This window comes from Dermacentor albipictus, chromosome 1 (genome assembly GCF_038994185.2).
Source record: "Dermacentor albipictus isolate Rhodes 1998 colony chromosome 1, USDA_Dalb.pri_finalv2, whole genome shotgun sequence".
NCBI classification, from domain to species: Eukaryota; Metazoa; Arthropoda; class Arachnida; order Ixodida; family Ixodidae; genus Dermacentor; species Dermacentor albipictus.
The window spans coordinates 37,297,193-37,316,036 of record NC_091821.1 but is presented as its reverse complement, the minus strand read 5'-3'; the positions used below and the strand labels follow the sequence as shown (position 1 = coordinate 37,316,036).

The 18,844-nt window shown below is 42.9% G+C and overlaps 1 protein-coding gene across 5 annotated transcripts in view; it reads left to right on the top strand.

Annotated features, from left to right (window-relative positions):
• Positions 1-18,844, top strand: part of Sec31 (secretory 31) — a 189,609-nt gene that overhangs the window by 44,088 nt on the left and 126,677 nt on the right. For all 5 annotated transcript variants that reach the window (XM_065430740.1, XM_065430739.1, XM_065430738.1 and 2 more), the window contains exons 10-11: positions 1,447-1,680; positions 11,609-11,683. In XM_065430740.1, the coding sequence (XP_065286812.1) occupies positions 1,447-1,680; positions 11,609-11,683 (309 nt within the window). The remainder of the gene's footprint in view (positions 1-1,446; positions 1,681-11,608; positions 11,684-18,844) is intronic.

Here is an 18,844-nt window from a genome sequence, read left to right as displayed (position 1 = left end):
TTTGCCAACATGTTGAATGCACAATGATTAACTCACATAATACAGATTATGATCAAAAATTGGGTGTCATGCCCCCTTTAATGGGAACTTGCAGCTAAATGCTGGAAAGTGATGGGAACAAAAATTAATATGCTGAAAATTTGAGTTTCGGACCAAAGTGGTGTCGAATCATAACTGCCAACACGAGCTTCAGTACTGGCAACTTTTGCAGATTCATTTTGGAGGGTGGGCTCACATATTAACTACTGATACAATGACCACTTTTCGGGAAACTGTTGAGTTCGTTATAAGTGGGTTCGACTGTATTGTCATGTATACATTGTTTTGCTTTTTGCCAGTGACCATCTTTCACCAGGTTATCACTGTTATCAAGTTATTGCTCAGCGCAAGACATGCTTATTCTGCGAAAATTTCTTAAACGTTGTCACCTATTTTACAGTGAAAAAAACTTGTCTAATCAGAATGTGCGCATATTGATACATGTAATACGAATTTAACCGGTGAGCTCAGATTTGACGACTGACTGTGCACATTGCTATTGCTGTGATTTGAGCATTGCCTGTCTTTCTGGGCACAGGTTCGCCCAATGAAAAGTAAAATTCTTATCACACTTTTGGTAGTGTTTAATTCTTCACCATCACTACAGCTTGACAGTATGTATTGTTTTTTTTTTCTTTTTGAAACAGGGTGAGCTTTATTTGTGAACAAAATGCTTATTGTTGCTTTTCTTGTCTTGCATGGATGAACAGAGGTCATGCTGGTGATTGAATGTTTTCTTCTAAAACCTAAATTTCTGTTGTGCAGTTCATTTAGAAACTTTTCAGTTTTTTAATAGAATTTATTCACCTGTCCATGTGATGGCTTTCTGGCCAATTGTAAATGATGAGGCTAGCTTGCAGGGAAGATTGCTAAGCATTCTTAGAGATGATTAGCAATTATTGTGAGGGATAGTAAAGGCTGGCAGCTGTTTTGGCACTTGTTGCAACACAACATAATTGTGCAGTAAGAGCTTGTTACTAAATTTTAATCCAATCCTCAGTTTGGAAAATTGAACATTCTTTGAATAAGTTAAAATAATATTGAATTTGAAAATTTATATATATTCTTAATTTGAATTTTGAAAATTCGATTACTAAATATCAAAATTTTATCTATGCATCCTGGCTATACTATCTTCATTTTGAGCATGAATAGGGAAATATTAAGTTCATTTAGGCTGCTTTGTTAGTGCTCATGAATGCCTATTTTGGGCATTGGTGCCAATATTGCTTATTTCAGATGTTTGTGACTAAAAATGCTTATTTGCTGCTTTCTCTCTTTTTCTCCACACAAAAAATGCTATTCTTAGCACATTGTTTTGCTTTAATCTTGCTAGATATCTTTCAACTCGCTATCTGTTTCTTTGCTTTTGACAGCTTGTGTGCCATATTCTTCTTGCTTTTGCAGTTTGGAGGAAAACTGATTTCCTTTACCAAGCAGCAGCCACAACAGCAGTCAGGTGGTGTGCCTGTGGCCCAACTGATCCACATCAGTCAAGTAGTAACAGAACAAGCCCTAATGACTAGGTCATCTGAACTGGAGGCTGCATTAAGTACAGGCACTTTTGCTGACTTCTGCCAGCGCAAGGTTCAAGACTGTCAGGGAGACCCAAACCTGAGGCTTGCCTGGTCTTTTCTTCAGGTGTGTGCCACATGAGGTACTTTTGGCCAGTGGCACAAGTGCTGCTGTTTGTCACTAGGTTGACTGTGTGACTTCAGTTGTAGATTTAGCTTTCCTACTTGGTATTTAAAATATACTGTGTCAACACTGTGTGTACCAACTACCGAAACTAGCTGTAAACTGTCCTTGTGGCATATCTTTAGGGGAGATGTCCTGCGGGAACCAATTTTTCTAACTGCAACGAAATTTAACTTTGCCTAAATTGGTTATAATATGTGTGTCCTATGCTATTGAAGCAATCTTGTCAAAGCCACAGCTCTGGTTAGTGTGTAGTTTTCTTCTTAGCAGCCTTTAAATTAAAATTTTAAAACGGACATGTCGCAAGCCTCGGCACATTGTCTTCGAGATTTTTCAAGCGTGCCGCGAGCAACTGTGGGCACCGTTTAGTCTCAGTCATGCATCACTTCTGGCAAGCGGTTAGAACGGCGTTAAAAAAATTTTTTTCTTCTATTTTGGTAAAGGAGCTTACATTTTTGCAAGCTTTTTATATACAGTCGAACACGGATATATTGAACCCACATATATCGAATTATTGTCTGTATCGAACTCGTAAATTATCCCCTTGAAAATTCTGTGTAAAAGTATAGAAATTCGTACGTTTATATCGAACGATATTTTTACCCGCCATTGGATATATAGAACGCCGCGCGATCTCGGCACTCGCTGTACCCGTGTGCTCCGCGCCTCCCCCGAAAGGCTCGGAAAATGAGAGCGAGAGGGAGGGAGGCTCAGACGGTACTCCCGCTGCGCACGCTCTCCGACTTGCGGCAACACCCTGCTTGCGGAACTGCTTTTATTTTTCTCTCTCCCAATGTCTCTCATCCTTCCCCCGCGTAACCATAGTGATCGGCTCGGAAAAGGTAGCGAAGGCGGCGGTGGCCTCCTCCTTTTGCCTTTTTTTTCTTGTTGCTTTTTCACGAGTTTTGCTCAGCCAACCACAGCTCGTGTCTTTCGTACGTCGCTGTCACCCTCGGAGGTGGCCATCGCGAGCGCTTTGTTGGCGGTGGCTGCGCATGTGAATTCTTGTGTTTTGTGCGCGTTCTTGTGTTTCGTGTTCATTATTGTTTTGCGTGCGTCTCACGACACGTGTGACTGGATCGTGGTGAGCTGACGCGGAAGCAATGGCCGCAGCAAGCACAAGCAGCGTCAAGAAGCGCAAGAACCTGGACTTTGCGACAAAGCTGAAAGCCATTCAGCGTGTTGAGGCGGGCGAGAAAAGTGCGACGGTGGCAGACGACTTCGGGATTCCTCGGAGCACTCTAAGCACCTTGTTAAAAAACAAGGCGGACATAAAGTCGAAAGCGGCGGAGTTACAAACATCGGGAGCTTGTCATGTGCGCGCTCCTGCCCACGAGAAAGTTGAAAAGGCCCTCTATGCGTGGTTTTTAGAGGTGCGGGCTAAGAACATTCCGGTGGATGGCCCAATGCTAATGGCTAAAGCCAAATGGTTTGCCGCTGCACTCGGTGATGACAACTTCGCCGACAACACAGGGTGGCTGCAGAGGTTTAAGAACCGCCATAAGATAGTTGGCAAAACCATTTCTGGGGAAAGCGGAGCCGTCATCAGCCAGGATATCCAGCAATGGATTTCGAAGGAATGGCCGGAAATTTGCGCGAAGTTTTCATCCGCGGAAATCTTCAACGCCGATGAGATTGGGTTGTTTTGGCAGATGCTGCCCAGCAAGACGCTCGACGTCCGGGGCAGCACGTGTCACGGGGGCAAGATGAGCAAAGTCCGCGTGAGCGTTCTGCTCGCTGCTAACATGGATGGCTCTCAAAAGCTCCAGCCCTTTGTGATTGGCAAAGCAAGGGCACCGCGCTGCTTCAAAAACTGTAAGCAGTTCCCCGTTCGCTACGCCTTCAATAAGAAGGCGTGGATGATGCGTTAGCTGTTCACAGAATGGCTGCAAGCGTGGGACGCCGAACTGGGCAAATCGGGCCGTCATGCTTGCCTCCTCGTCGATAACTGCTCGGCCCATCACACCACCTGCAAGCTCGAAAACATCGCGCTCAAGTTTCTGCTGGCGAACACGACAGCAAAGTTGCAGCCGCTCGACCAGGGCATCATTAAGTCGTTCAAAGTCGGCTACAGGAGGCGACTCATTGATAGGCTTTTGGTGAACCTCCGCATGGGCACCGAGCTTAAGGTTGACCTGCTGGGGGCCATTCAAATGATGACGGGCGCCTGGAGAGACGTGAAGCAGGATACTGTGGCCAACTGCTTCCGGAAGGCAGGCCTCGTGACAGCCAAACTTCCTGAAACCTGCGAAGACGGCGACGGCGACAATGAGTGCATGGACGATGCATTTCGCGAGTTGTCGTCCCTTTTCCCGGCTGCCGTTCCAGCCAAAGTGTCTGCTGACGACTATGTGAACGTTGACAGCAATGTTCAGGCTGTTGCGAGCCTCGCCGACGAGGATATTGTAGCTGCAGTCGGAGGGACCCAGGCTGACAGCTCGAGTGGCGACGAAGATCGTCCGGACGAGGGCGCGGCTACACGCTCGTACTCCGCCGCTGAAGTGGCGGCAGCGTTCAGCTTGATTCGCCGTTGTTGCGGTGACATGGAAGGAACCGGGCTTTCGCACCTGAACAGCCTCGATAAGATCGAGGTTGGCGTCTTTAATTTCATTTGCAAGGCGAAGAAGCAGACCAACATAAGCGATTTTTTTTCACGCAAATAAAGCATTACGTTGCGTCGTGTGTGCGGAAATAGTTGTCACTCTTGAATGCGCCGATCGGTAGGTCATCGTCCGCCACAGGTAAAGTCTCTGGGCCTGTATTTTTTATATCGAATTTTTGATATATCGAATTAATTCGCGATCCCCTTCGAGTTCGATATATCCGTGTTCAACTGTAAAACATAAAATTTCACATGGAGGCTGCTCTATATCTGCACTATCTGAAACTACACTTTTTACATAGTCGATAATTTTTTTGCATTTGTCCTTTAATGATCATAGGATTATAAACCTGAAGTAACAATGGAGTTTTGTTTTCTTTTTCAAATGTGGTGTCAATTTTTTCTTATGTATTTTTCATACATGCATGTATGCCCATGATAGTCTACTCCCATGAGCGAAAGTACATGGACCAAAGGTTCTGCGAGAGAACTGCATCGTCTCACAGGACACGCATACAGCCTAGAAATGAGAACTTGGCCCTTAATAGACCATAGTGTGCTTGTCACTTTTGGACTAAGCTGTTTCTTTATGGAACCTGCAGTCTCTGCTTCTGCTCACTTTTGCACATGGTGTATGTCGCTATATGAAAAATTTTATGCCTTAGTTCCAATGGCGCCTAGAGATAGCAGCATAAGTTTGTGTGAAAAACCCTTTACAGCAGTGTGCTTGCAGATCCTAAAGAGAGTGCACTACTGAATCCGACGCCATACCCTCCTTGCCTTCCTAGTGCAGCTGAATTCTTGAATCACCACAAGAAGGCAATGGGCTTGTGCTAACTATTGATAATATATGAGAGCAAGTATGGCATTGTACACTGGAAAAAGTTCTGTCTGTCGACACTATGGAGCCTCCGCCAACCCTGCAGGACCGAGATAAGGAAACATTAGTTCACGTTGTGCGGACAGTGGCTTTTAGCTGGAGAAGTTGATGAACAGCTAATTGTGACATAAATAAAAGGTTATCCATCATAAATTAATTCAAGATTCTCCGCAAATTTTGGAAGGATGGACATCTTCCATTAGGGTACACAAGCACGCAAATGGTCCTTTTTTCTTTTTTCATTACAACCATTCCATAGTTTTGAACGGCATATCTAAAAATACAGTAGACTCCCTTTAAGACAAACTCGAAGGAACCGTGAAAACTTGTTCATGTTATCAGAAGTGAATCCCCCCCTCCCCCTACACACACACACGCACACACACACACACACACACACACACACACACACACACACACACACACACACACACACACACACACACACACACACACACACACACACACACACACACACACACACACACAGATAAAGAACTTGTCACGGACTCCACAGAGACTGCTAGAAAGCCGTAATAATCATCTGAAATACTGGATTCGCCAGAAATTAAGTGACTTTGTTCCACAAGTGGCCAAAAAAGGGTGTGCTGTATTATTGGATCATCACTCAGCACAAGACTCATCAGCATCTATGAGTGACGGAATTTTGGCACAGTGTGGAAGCACTGCCACCCATTGACGCGTCTGGGGATAGTCACGCGAAATATAGCGTAAGTGAATGTACAGTATCTTCAAAAGTGATCGTCTGAAAATATGCTCCAAGTTTGCAAACGTCTTGCTATGCACATATACGCGTGCATACTTTTGGCCTAGACAGTCTGTGGCCGCGATTTTTTTGGCGTATACTATTCCTTTTGACGCTCTTCGAGCTTTGTCAGTGTTGAGAACGACGCTGCTCCTGTGTTGCCAATGGGATCAGCAGGCCATGAACGGTGAATAAGATCAAATGGAACTCACACGATAAATAGTGGAAATCGCAAATGCAACCTTTATGGCTTAGTGGTTTGGTTTGGCTTGGCTTTTCTTGTGGTTTGAGAGCAGCCAGCAATACAACCAGATTGACTAGGCATTGCTAGTTTCTGTTTCGAGGAGGCACCGGCAACAAGGCCAACGACTATGCCAGGGACTTATAAAAACGGAAATATTGCTATTTCTGCTGAATTGAGGGACTCATTGCGATGCGCGAGACATTTGTTTCTCACTTCTCTCACTCCCTCCCTCTGCGCTGTGCCAGGGAGCTTTTTTTCTTTCCTTCTTTTCTTTCTTTCTTTTTTGTCCTATGGCTACTCTGCCAACACTGCAATCCTCGCTGCATGGAATTACCAGCGTTGGCGGTCACTGTGAACCTTCGTCTTAACTGTAGATTATATGTGAAGCAGTTCTTATTAAGGGGAGACACGGGTTTTAGAGACCAAAAAATCTCGAAAAAATCAATATTTTGAAAATGTTATTTTTGGAATTTCCAACTATTATTCTACTACTTTGCCAAATTTTGTGCATTCTAAATCGATATTCTAGCCGTAATATAAATTTTTGGCACCAGTGTGGGCTAAATATGAGCTAAATTTTCCGTAAAAAAGCGCCTTTTCTACCGCGCGTGACGGCCCCCACACTCGTTCGGTCGCACCGACCCATACATCGTTTCAAAGAGCAGTCTCTCGTCCTCATTTTTCCGCCACCACCGGCTCCGTCCACACATTGGCAGTGAAGAAATTCCGCCTCAAAAAGAAGACCCAATGCGTGCTGTAATTGGTCGACAAAGGCACATGACCCTCGGCTAGCCACACCATTGGCTAGACTGGCATCGTCTGCATCACTCCGCGGCCGCTCCACACACGCCGTGTGTGCCAACGAGGTTTCCCATGCTGACAGCAATGCCGACCTTGACTGCGAAGTTCGCTATAAAGTTCAAATATAGAAAAAAAAAAGGAACAGAAAGTCGGTGTACAATGTCGAGAAATGACACTGCGCCGCGCCGCTTCCCGATGATATCGATAAGGCGCGTTTATAGTCCGACGTTATCGGCGCACGGGGGAGCGTCGGAGTTCGTTGGCTACATCTGGTTACGCTGGCTGCAGCAGTGTGTCGAACCAATGGTCTAACGATAGATGCTGTTGTTCTCGCCAACGTGACATAACGTGTGTGTGCGCTCACGCTACGTTGGACTATATTTAGCCTGCCCGCTCCCGCAGTCGAGCGACACCGGAGATTCCGATGGCGTGTTAGGCCTAGTCCCCCGAACGCTCCTGACAATGGCTGTGTTTCATAGACGTTTCGGCACAACGCTACTATTCTGTAGCTGGAATTTTTGCGGCGTATTGACAGTGAAGCTCAAGGAAAATTTTAAACATTAGTGCCAACTCCTGCTACTGACCAAAAATAGGAACTACTACATCGTGTTGACGACGCTGCTGCCGGTACAAACGAGATGGTGGCTACGCCTGCTGAGCATGCATCTGCTGAAAACTTGCAGCGGCTGCTCAGAAGGCATCACCGTAGTGACACTAGCCAGACAGACTACATTCCTGGAGGCTACTAATGCAATAGCACTTCTATACATTCAAATATTTTGTGGTGTTCTGTTATAAAAATAAGCTCATTTTGTTTTTTCAAGTTTTCTCAGAATCTCATTTTTGGCATTTTTTAAAAACTTGCAGAAGCGGTATCTTGGTCTTCAGGGCACATAGGACCATAATTTTAACAGCGGCATGTAGCTACATGTGTGTACTACACAATGCTAGGAGTAGATTTCTTAATTTAACATTTGTAAATTTTAAAATCTGGCTACTAATTGGACCACATGATTGCCATGTCTTGAGATCGTACTTCAGATTGCTGTAAAATTGGTAATACCTGCAATATAATAAAAGTAGTCATACAGTTGTGTTGCTTACACTTCGTAGTATCCACCCATATGTCTTTATATATGAACATTCTGGCTGACACTCTTCTTGCAATTGTTCAGATAAACAATAGGTGATTAATTTTAGTTATATCTGGAACCATTCTGTCAATTTAAAAAGTAATTATATTCTTGGAAGTCAGCATGAAAAACTGTCTGGGTGACAATTTTAAATTTAGTAAAAAAAAAAAAGTTTCTAAACCCCTCTTCCCCCTTAAGTGGTTTTTTGTTTTTACTGTGAGTCTATGGAAAACCAACCAAATGTTCCCACATTGTTCGGTTATGTATGAGAATTTGGCTTAATCAAGTTCGTCTTAACGGGAGTTTACTGTATTGCATTTTTTAGACATCAACACATAACAATTTTATTTAGCAACTACAGTTTCGTTTACAATTTAAACTTCCTATTAAAGGAGCACTGACACTGTATTTTACTCATATATATTTTTTTGTTAAATGAAAGTCCTAGACCTTGAAACCCTAGAGAAAATATGGGCATACCTGAGAGTGCCCTAAATAATTTAACATATAGCTTTTCTTTAACCAATTTCACTTTCGTTTCCTAGAAGGTGACTGTGTTAGAAGCAGCATAGGAGGCGATGCAGCGAGCTGGAGCGAGTGCAAAAACATTGTGATGTCCGTCCTACTCTTATGTGACCGTCACGCCTTCTGTGTCATCGTCACAACACAGTCGCCTCCTGCGAAACTAAGCCAAAACTGATGGTAGAAAAGGTATTACGTTAAATTATTTAGGGCCCTCTAAGGCTTGCCTGTATTTTTGCCTGTACCCTAGGGCTAGACCATGCAGTTTTACTCTGATGTTTGTGGCATTTGAGAGGACACATGGATGCTCCACAATAACACTGCACCATCTCACCAAGCACTGCTAATTCATAAGCTTTTCTTCAACCACTGCATTATTGCTTCGACACTTGCCCTCCTCACCTGATTTAGCTGCTGCCGACTTCTCTTTTTCTCGAAGATGAAGTTAAGATTTTGTCATTTTCATACCGTTGCTAAAATAGTGAGAATTGATGAGGTCATGGGCGTGCTTAAATTGTGCAAAATGACTGCCAAGCTGCATTCTAGCAGGGACAGGAGCGCAGAGACCAGTGCATTGCTGTGTAATATGTCTATTTTGAAGGCAATGCTGGTCAAGCTTAAGTACTTAATGTACTTTTTTCTCAGCAGAGGTGCTCTGAAACTTTTTGATACACCTTTTTGCTATGGTGCCATGTTTTTGTACACACCTTTTAACGTTAGGATGGATAGTTGGGCGTGTTGGTTAAGCATGATTTCTGAAGTGAAGGCGCTAAAATGACGGAGTACAAAGAAGTCGTATATTTCTTGTGCAGGCGCCCTGTGTGTGTGTGTGTTTCTTCTTTGTCCTCCGTCATTTTAGCGCCTTCACTTCAGAAATCATGCTTAACCAACACACCCAGCTATCCATCCTAACGTCGTATATTTCTTGTGTTGGCGCCCTGTGTGTGTGTGTGTGTTTCTTTGTCCTCCGTCATTTTAGCGCCTTCACTTCAGAAATCACCTTTTAACATTCTGATCGTTTCCAGGTATTATTGTGCAGTGGCCTATTTTTCTTCCTAAGTAATACTGTGTAAGCTAGCTGCAATGTTTCCTTAACTTGAGGATTTTGGAGAAGTTGATCATCTGAATGCTTGCACTTCAGTCCCTCAATTAATTTGAGGCTGTTTTGTGTCCAAAAGCTATGCTTGTGGCTTGTGGGGGAAGCCATAGTGGAAGGCTCTAGGTAAACTTTGGCTGCCTCGTGTTCTTCAATGTGCCCCTAAATTTAAATATAAAATTGTTTTTGCATTCCACACCTATTACTGTGTGGCCATGGTAGCAGAATGGTGGCAGGCCTTCAGGCTGCCTTGGTGAGAAATGTGAAAATTTATAGTAGTAGCATTTTGTATGCTTTGAAAAGAGCTAACTTAAAAAAATTATTTGATTATATTAGCTGTGCCTATGCAGATTGCAGAAACCTTGAAACTCAACCCTAACACATTTTGCTTAACAAGAAGTTGCACTTGAATGTTCTATGGGGATGCTGAAATGCCATGAAGAAATGTCTTTTTTTTTTTGCTATGATTTGGGTCACCACCTGGCTGGCTTTGCACTGACACAACTAGTTTTTCTCTTGCAATGCTGGCTGCTTGTTTGACCACTACACTGGCATGTAATTTGCCTGTTTTCCAGTGATGCCTAAATGGGCACATTGTGAGCTGTATCGCACAAGTTCTCTCAGGCATTCATAGTTAGCAGTCAACTGAACTGTTACAACTGGATTCATACCTAATTTCTTAAACTTGTCTTCGTTGGTTATTTGAAATTGTGCCAAGTCTGTCACTGTCAATTCGTTTGCTTGTTTCCTTATGAGTACAAATGCATCTCATGCTTATCTCTGACACATCTATGTTGCTGACCACCCATTGTTAGCTCTACCAGTTTGGGTCACTTGAGAGAAACAGATGCACATTGTTCATTCTCGTGCCCCCACAATCCTAGGATACTGAAATAAGTGAGTCCAAGAAGTCTTAAGTGAGTCTTAAGAAGTCCACTTAAATGCAATTTTTGTCACAATTAAAATTTTTTCATTCCCCGTCAATGTCCCATAGAACATAATACATAGAAATTCCCTCCAAAACAAACTACTTCGTGGACACATTTTCACTAAGTTTTTACAGAGCAGACGTGAGCAAAATTATTTAAACCGTTTTTACATGCCTTGACAAACCATTAACCTTGATAGCATAAAAAAACACGCAAACTGGAGCTGCTCAGGCCATGACGCAACGTAAACAAAACAGAAAGCCGCCATGCCGCGTTGGTAATGGCGATGCAACATGCTCTTATGGAGGAGCATCCGAGCTCTGAGGGAACAATTTGGCTCATATTAGTTAGGAAAGTGGTGCGCGCAGTAATTTTATTGAAAGACAATGTCAATGTCAATGGCAATATTGTCAATGAAAGACAATGGAACTTTGAAGTTTCTTGAGCCTTCAGGACTGCATTGCATGCATTCTTCACTGTGTCCCAGTTGTTCTTGCCTTCCTTGACTTTTGTTTTACTTGCAAAATTACACCCCCAACTAAAGTATTTCAACGACAGCAACAAAGAAATGATAAAATTTTTTTGGAAAGATGTGCTCTTTTGACTTGTGGCAAAGAGGTGGTAAATTAGCTGAAACAGGTAGTTGTGTGGAGTTCTAATGCTATTTTAAGTGCTAGTTATGGATGGTTTAGGAGTACAATTATTTTATTGTATTTAGGCCACACATATCCCCGCGCTGCTGCAGAATTTGGAGAGTTACAGACTTTGGTGTGCAAATTTTATGAAATAAGTACTAAAGCTGTGTATATCCATTGTATTAACCATTCTGGCAACATGCCTGAAAGTTTTATGCATATTTCACTTTACCTGTGACCCCTTTCTTGTCTTTTGTTTGCAGGCTAATTTTGAGGCATCTCCAAGGGCGAAAATGCTCTCACTACTTGGTTATGACCCTGATGATGTGACAAGCCAGGTAAATTTCTTTTCCAAACCATGCTTATACTACTCTTACACTAACCTTATTCTTGCACATACATAAATATAATCGTTCACTAGTACAATATAAACAGCAATCACAAAAGAAATCAAAAACGATTGCAGGATATAAATGCTATATCAAAATAGGCAGGCACAGGGAATGTATATCAAGACTTAATTTGGATAGTTAGGATGGTTTTTGTGTAAAGGGAATCTTGTGAGGCTATTTCCATGACTACATGATCTATGTCTTTGTTAAGCTGATTGTAGCACCCACAGTCAAGTACATGTCTTATTAAAACATCCTAAAAATAGATTAATGTTATCACTCATGCTAGGCATTGAAGCATGCTGGCACAAGCAAAAGCCTTGTGGTGCCATTTATTGGATGGGAACTGGCTGAGTAAAAGGGCAAGATAATTTGACCGAACTGAAGTAGGAAGCAAGCTAAGGTTGCCACCATGCTTAAAAGGAGAAACACGCATTGCTTCCATTGTGTGCTTTAATCTCTCATGCAAATTAGAAAGCCAGTGTGTTTGTCAAGTGCTAGTGTCTTTTCATTTCAATGCATGGGAGTGAAATGGGAACAAGTCTGCAAAATGATATGGTATAAGGGTTTCACCACCACCTAATAAATCCTGTGATATATAAATTAAACCAAAGCTCACCTCTTCAGTATGTGTCATAACCTAGACACTGCTTTCGCTCATTAACACTTTCGGGACCGGCCCATAGGCCATCGATCATATATGATCGACGGTTTTGCGCGCACTGCCCCGTTCAAATTTCCGCGCGCTTGGACATGTAGCTCCATCTAGGAGGTCGTCAGGAACTAGACTCTCGGTTTCGGCATAGTTTCTTTCATTTCCAGCAGGTGGCGATACGCGAGAGAGAATTTTCTCGATTGCGGCGGCGGCGGACGCAGTGGAAAATGGCGTCGTGCTCGCGTCCGGTCGCTCGAAAAGAACGCCGTCAATCGCGCGATTCCGCTGCTTCGGCAACGGATTTTTTTGATGAACCGAGCAGCGAAGAGTCTGAAGACGACTTCGGCAGCTCCGATTTTATTTCGGACTCCGATTCGGATGATGATGAGCCACGGACTTCATCTAGTAGCCGAAGGTGAACATAGTTCCACATTCATTTCTTTCTGGAGTAGGTGAACGGGCTCGCTATATGTTCTCATTATTTTATCTTTACTTGATAGGGTCTCAACAAGCTACGGCAATGATCTGCTGCCGCCAGCGCAGAAGCGGATTGAGTTTTCGCCGCGACGGGAACCTGGCGTGTACTTGGACGCAGAAGTGGGCGTGGCGCTCAGAAGCGGATCAAAGAAATTCTTGACTGCTCTGGACTTCTTCTGTTTTTCTCGATGAATGTGATCGAAACAATTTGTGACAACACGAACAAGTATGCTTGGACTCACATTTTGGAAAAACCAACGCATGCTTGTTCCGATGGATCTTGGGAAGAAGTCACCCCAAGTGAAATGCTAAAGTTTATCGGACTCGTAATTTACATGGGCGTTGTGAAGGTTCCTCGGCTGAAGCTGTATTGGAACGTAGGAGATCTGTACAGCGGTCTGCTCCCACCACGGATCATGCGGCGACGCCGGTTCATAGCTCTACTCGCAATGTTGCAAGTTGCAGACTTGGACGATGTCACTCAAAGTTCAAGAGGAAAGCTCCGATACATGTGGTGGCTCCTGCAACACATGAACGAAGTGTCAGCGAATCTTTTCCAGCCACATCGCGATCTTTCCGTGGATGAGCGCATGGTGAAATCGAAAGGGCGGTCAGGCATCCGACAGTATATCAAAGATAAAGTAACAAAATGGGGCTACAAGCTGTGGGTCCTAGCTGACCCTGGCACCGGATATACTGTGCAGTTTAGTGTGTATACCGGTAAGCGTGAGCAGCCAGGGCCCCATGGCTTAGCTTTCGACGTAGTTTGCCAGCTGTGTCACAGATATCTTGATCAGGGCTACAGGATCTTTATGGACAATTTTTACACTTCTACTAGCCTGTTCAGTCATCTTCTCAGCCGAAAAACATTGGCTTGCGGAACCACACGCAAGGATCGCCGAGGATTTCCTGCCGAACTGAAGGATGCACGGTGGGAAAAAAAAGCTCGACGTGGCGACATTCGATGGTTGCGCGATCAGAACATCCTGTACCTTCAGTGGAAAGACCGGCGTGTTGTCAACATGATGAGCACGGTTCATACTGCAAATGACACGGTCACCGCAAAAAGAAGGGAAAGAAGGCAAAACTCCTGGACTCAGATATCTATAACAAAGCCTCTGCTGATCCATGATTATAATGCTGGCATGCTAGGCGTAGATAAATCGGATCAAATGATTGGATATTATAATGTTCTCATGAGAAGCGTACGGTGGTGGAAGACTCTGTTCTTCCACTGCATCGATATTGCATGTGTGAACAGTTTCGTACTCTTCCAAGCTCACCGCACATTGCACCCAGAGATTCCTGAGCTGGCACGCACTGCCGGGTTTGACCACCTAGCTTTTAGAGAAGAGCTCATTCGGCAGCTTCTGAATCTTGACGGTGCCAAGCAAGCACACACGCCTCCACCACCCGTCGCAAAACATGCACTCCACAAGCCGGAAAAAGTGGCAAAACGCAGAAACTGCATGCTGTGCTATGAGCAGAAGAAAATCGAGCTCAAAACTAATGTCTTTTGCAGCACATGCCAAGTTCACTTGTGTTTTACGACTGCCCGGAACTGCTTCGTCGAGTGGCACAAGAACCGTGGGACCTGAGTGGCTGACCACTGGTGCAAGCTAGATTTCACACAAAAAAAAGACAGTTGTAGATACGCGTGCCAAATTTTCACAAGCAAGAAAGGAGGCATTGTAGCACATTTTGTATATCTTGAATTTTTTTATTATGTTTTTCCACTTGTATATCCATGACTTTTCCAACTTTTTTATGTTGTTCTTTCAGCAAATCTTGAATTTGAGATTTTTTAAAAAATATTATATATCACTTTTAAGTCTAACCTTTCTTTATGCATGAAAGACCATCTAATTAGCTACATTTTGATAAACATTGCAGCAATATAGCGTAATGACTATTCGTAATAAAAAATAATTTTTGACACCCATCAGAATTGCCTGTTTTTTCCCCGGTCCCGAAAGAGTTAAGTTCTTTATATTTGTGCGAGTTGCATGAGACATATGATTTAAACACTGCTGATCTTATTTCCCTCTAGAAGCTTCACATTATTGCAGTTGGACTTCAGCCTACATTTAGCCTATGTGCAGCAAAATGGGCATAGGATATTTTTTTCACAAGACTGCTACTAGTGCCCTCAAAGCAAAGAAAATATGATGACGAGTACCATAATTTATTAACTCTGCAAATGATACCAAAAGTATATGAACCACAGAGAGGGTCACAGTTGGTGATAGTGCAGGTTTTTTGTAAATCGTTAAGGTTAACTATTTGAGTTAACGTGGCTGTTTTAACCTTGATAGATCTACATACAGTTGAACCTCGTTTATGCATTTTTTGAAGAAAAAAAATATCTGAAGAAAAAGGTGCACTAAACTGTAAGATGTTACATCTTAAGTCACTAAAAAATTTGGCTGACTTAACTGAAGTCATCTACATAGTATGAAGCGCTGCGCAAAACATTTTAGCACGAGACACTGATGCGCATGAAGCTGGTAGGGCTCGAGTAGCCTGCGTTGTCATTTTACTATTGCTAGCACTTAAGATCGCGCCAGGAAATCGTACGATACGAGATTGTATCAACAAAGTTTTACTGCATTGGGGGGACCTCATAATGCCCCAACAGCATTCCACATCAAAGAAAATGAAAACAACTTGTTCACATTTATTTTTAACCATCGAGAGTACATACCTGTAGAAAAGTGAAATGAAAAGAGTAAAAATATTGAGCATGGTGAATAATTAATCATTGGCTGGCTGAAATTGACACAACTGAAAATTTTTTTGTTGTATCAGACCCGCTACTACAGTTAAAACCACTTATAACAATATTCAAGTGCCATGAAAATTCCATTGTTATAACCGATAATTGTTGTAACTGGGTTGCATGAAAAAATCAAAATAAGGGGATGGCAGCGCTGATGTGAGAAAACTATAATTGTGGGGAGGCCAGTGCCCCTTCCCACCACCTTCCTCCATCTGGCTGCCGGTTATGTTCACTCATTTAACTGCTTCCTGGGCGCTCTGATCACATGTAACAAGCTGCAGCCAGGAACGATTTTGACGCAACCAAACGCAAATGAGTAAAGCTGTTTGCAGAACTGCGCTGAATGAGGGTCCAGCGAGCAAAATCTGGAAGCAGCGTAGTTGGCGCGGTCCATTTGTGTCTCGAAGGGTGGTGCGGCGTAGAGCTATGGGCGCAGCCCATTCCTGTTAGGAGGGGTGAAAGGGCGATGGGAGAGAGGTGCGCGGAGGAGACTGGAAAATTAGCGTGTGGCGGCTGTTGGGGCAGCGGGCAATCTTGCAGCTACTCAAATTTCTCGTTTTCTTTTTTCTTTTCAAGGATTTCGCATTTCACTACCTTTCGGTGCTGTCAGGCTTCATCGTTATAACTGATAATGCGGAATCGGGGCATTGTAGTATGTGGGTTATTTCACCATGGAAAACATACAAAAGATGATGGGGCAGCAGCTTCTCATTGTTATAACCGACATATTGTTAAAACCGGTATCATTGTAAGTGGGTTCGACTGTATGGGCCTTGTGTTAAATTTACAGCACTTGAATCAGAATTTTGAGCTATAAAATTCAGCATATCAAAAATAGTATGTTGGACTTTGTGGGATTAAAGTTGACATGAAATGTTGTCTAAGTGTTGTACATTTTGATTAGTTGAAACATGTAGTTGAAATATGAAATGGTTGTGTTTACTGTGTTGTGCTCTGTGTACACCGGCTCACTCTAATGAAAAATTATGCACAGAAAAAGTAAAGGCTAAAAAAGTAAAGGTTGAGGATTAGCTGGAAAGTTTCTGTATTTGTCCAGAGAGAAATAATTTGCATGTTGGAGAACTGTGCAACCTGCATATGAAGGCTCCTCTCTTGTGGACAATCTCATACATGAGCATCACCAACCGAGGTCAGACCAGTCTCTTCGTAGCTGACCCTCATGTGCTGGGTCTGTCACGCTTGACATTATCCAGCTTACTTGAAAAGCAAGCTTTTATAAGAATGTAGACCACACTGATCCTGTAAAGGGGATAGCTTGTGTGTTAACTTTAAAGGCACGTTTAAAGCAAACATTGAGTCAACACTTCCAGAAATTTGCAATGTTAAGAGATGACCTAGTTGGATGTAAACTGAAAGGGCTACATAATTATTCCAGAATCGAAGTTGCCTGCGAAGAATGGTGTTGCTTATGTAGCAAGCCTACACTGCGTTGGTGATCTTGGCAATCATATTTTGCCGGGTGCTACCACATGCCTCCACATTCCAGCTAATAGCACTAATAAAGTGGCGTTAAGGCATAGCATTATGGAGTTGGTCTGTCAGGAAAATCCAGTAAAAATGCCCAAACTGTCTTTTCTTTCATGTTTAAATGCAACATAAAAAGTTTTTTTTTATTGGATGTTGACTACTACTTATGAATTCTTCTTTTGAATTTAATTTACAAATTATGAATGGGACTCCCTGTTGTTTGAATTTTTTTGCAGAAACCATGCCCATGTGATCAATTTTTTTTATTGCAGTTTCCAATAATAGGAAATCATTGAAAACTCATGAATACAGCAAAAATTTATTGCAAACAATGTTTTCTCAAAAGTGTTTTACTTGCACCAACAGTATGCATACAAATACGCTATACAGTAAGAGATAAAAAAAAATGTCCAGCAAAATTTATGGGTATCAATTTGTTGTCCTAAAAACATGTTTCATAAGAAGAATAAATGTGTCAGAAATGAGTCGGAAGAACTGCTTGAGCAGTCACCGCAAGAAAAGGCACCGTGCGAAGTCATACCGAAATCACGACTTCGCGCACCCCAGCCTACAGGAATGTGTGAACTGCAACCAAAAGAAAAACCACAACAGAAGACAAAAAAAAATTAATTTCTGAACTTCGGCTGTGCACGGCTATATTTAAGCTACCGGAAACACGAAAGCAGTGGCTGTAAAAAATTATAGCATCTCCTCCACACTGCCTTTGAGGTAGCAGACAATGTGTGCATCGTCACATGAGCAAGGGCTTTGAGGTAAATAAATCGAGTTGTGTGCCCTGGTGAGCGAAATAACAATTTCAAATGACTTTGGGTGACTCTGTGTAGATGGCAGCACCTTTCAACAATCATTGGTGTCGAATACGTGTAAAATGTCAAACATAAGACCAGCGCTGTATATGTACATGAAAAACTATGAGGGATGGATCAGCGGCACTGTGCATGTACAGCAAAAGTCCACAAAGTGGTCAAGCTTTGATGATCAATGCCGTAAATGTACAGTGCTGCAGACAAGTCCCAAATAGCCAATGCCGTATGTTTGTGGTGCCATCTGTATGTTTGAAAATGTGAAAAATTTTCAGCTGTTTGTTGCCCAGCAAGTGCTGCCACCCTGTGTGACAAAATGAAGTCTTTTTTTTTTTTTTTGCTATGTAGTAACTTGGTTTTCATTCCATGGCTTTTTTTACACTAAGGTTTCAGTTAGAGTGAGCAGCGGTTAGTTTTGGTTTTCTCGCATACTGTTACCATTCGTTGCACTCCTAAAAACTGATGTCTATCTGGTTTCTAATCTCTCGAAGGGTCACCTCTAGATACTCGCTCGTCTGTTGCTCATAGGGGTGTGATTACATCTGTTTACATGCGGGTGCTGGTATTTACAAACAATGCCGCCGTATACAAACAATGCTAGCTGCCATGCCTGCGTTTCTTTTCTCGAGACTTGACTCGTTAAAACTTACTGCCCATCATTGACGACAGAACAAAGGATTACTGCAAGTGTCTGACTTGTTTGGTTTTTCTCACGGGCACACAACCATAGAGTTTTTTTTTTCATGCGCTCACGTACGTGGTTCAATTACGCTATGGGCGTGCACACTGGTTGCTCTGCTGCAAGTGAGTCGAGCGGCAATTCCTCCGATGTAGACATCTGGTGCAGACAACCCAAGGGTTGAATCAGAATATATCTGTTTCAG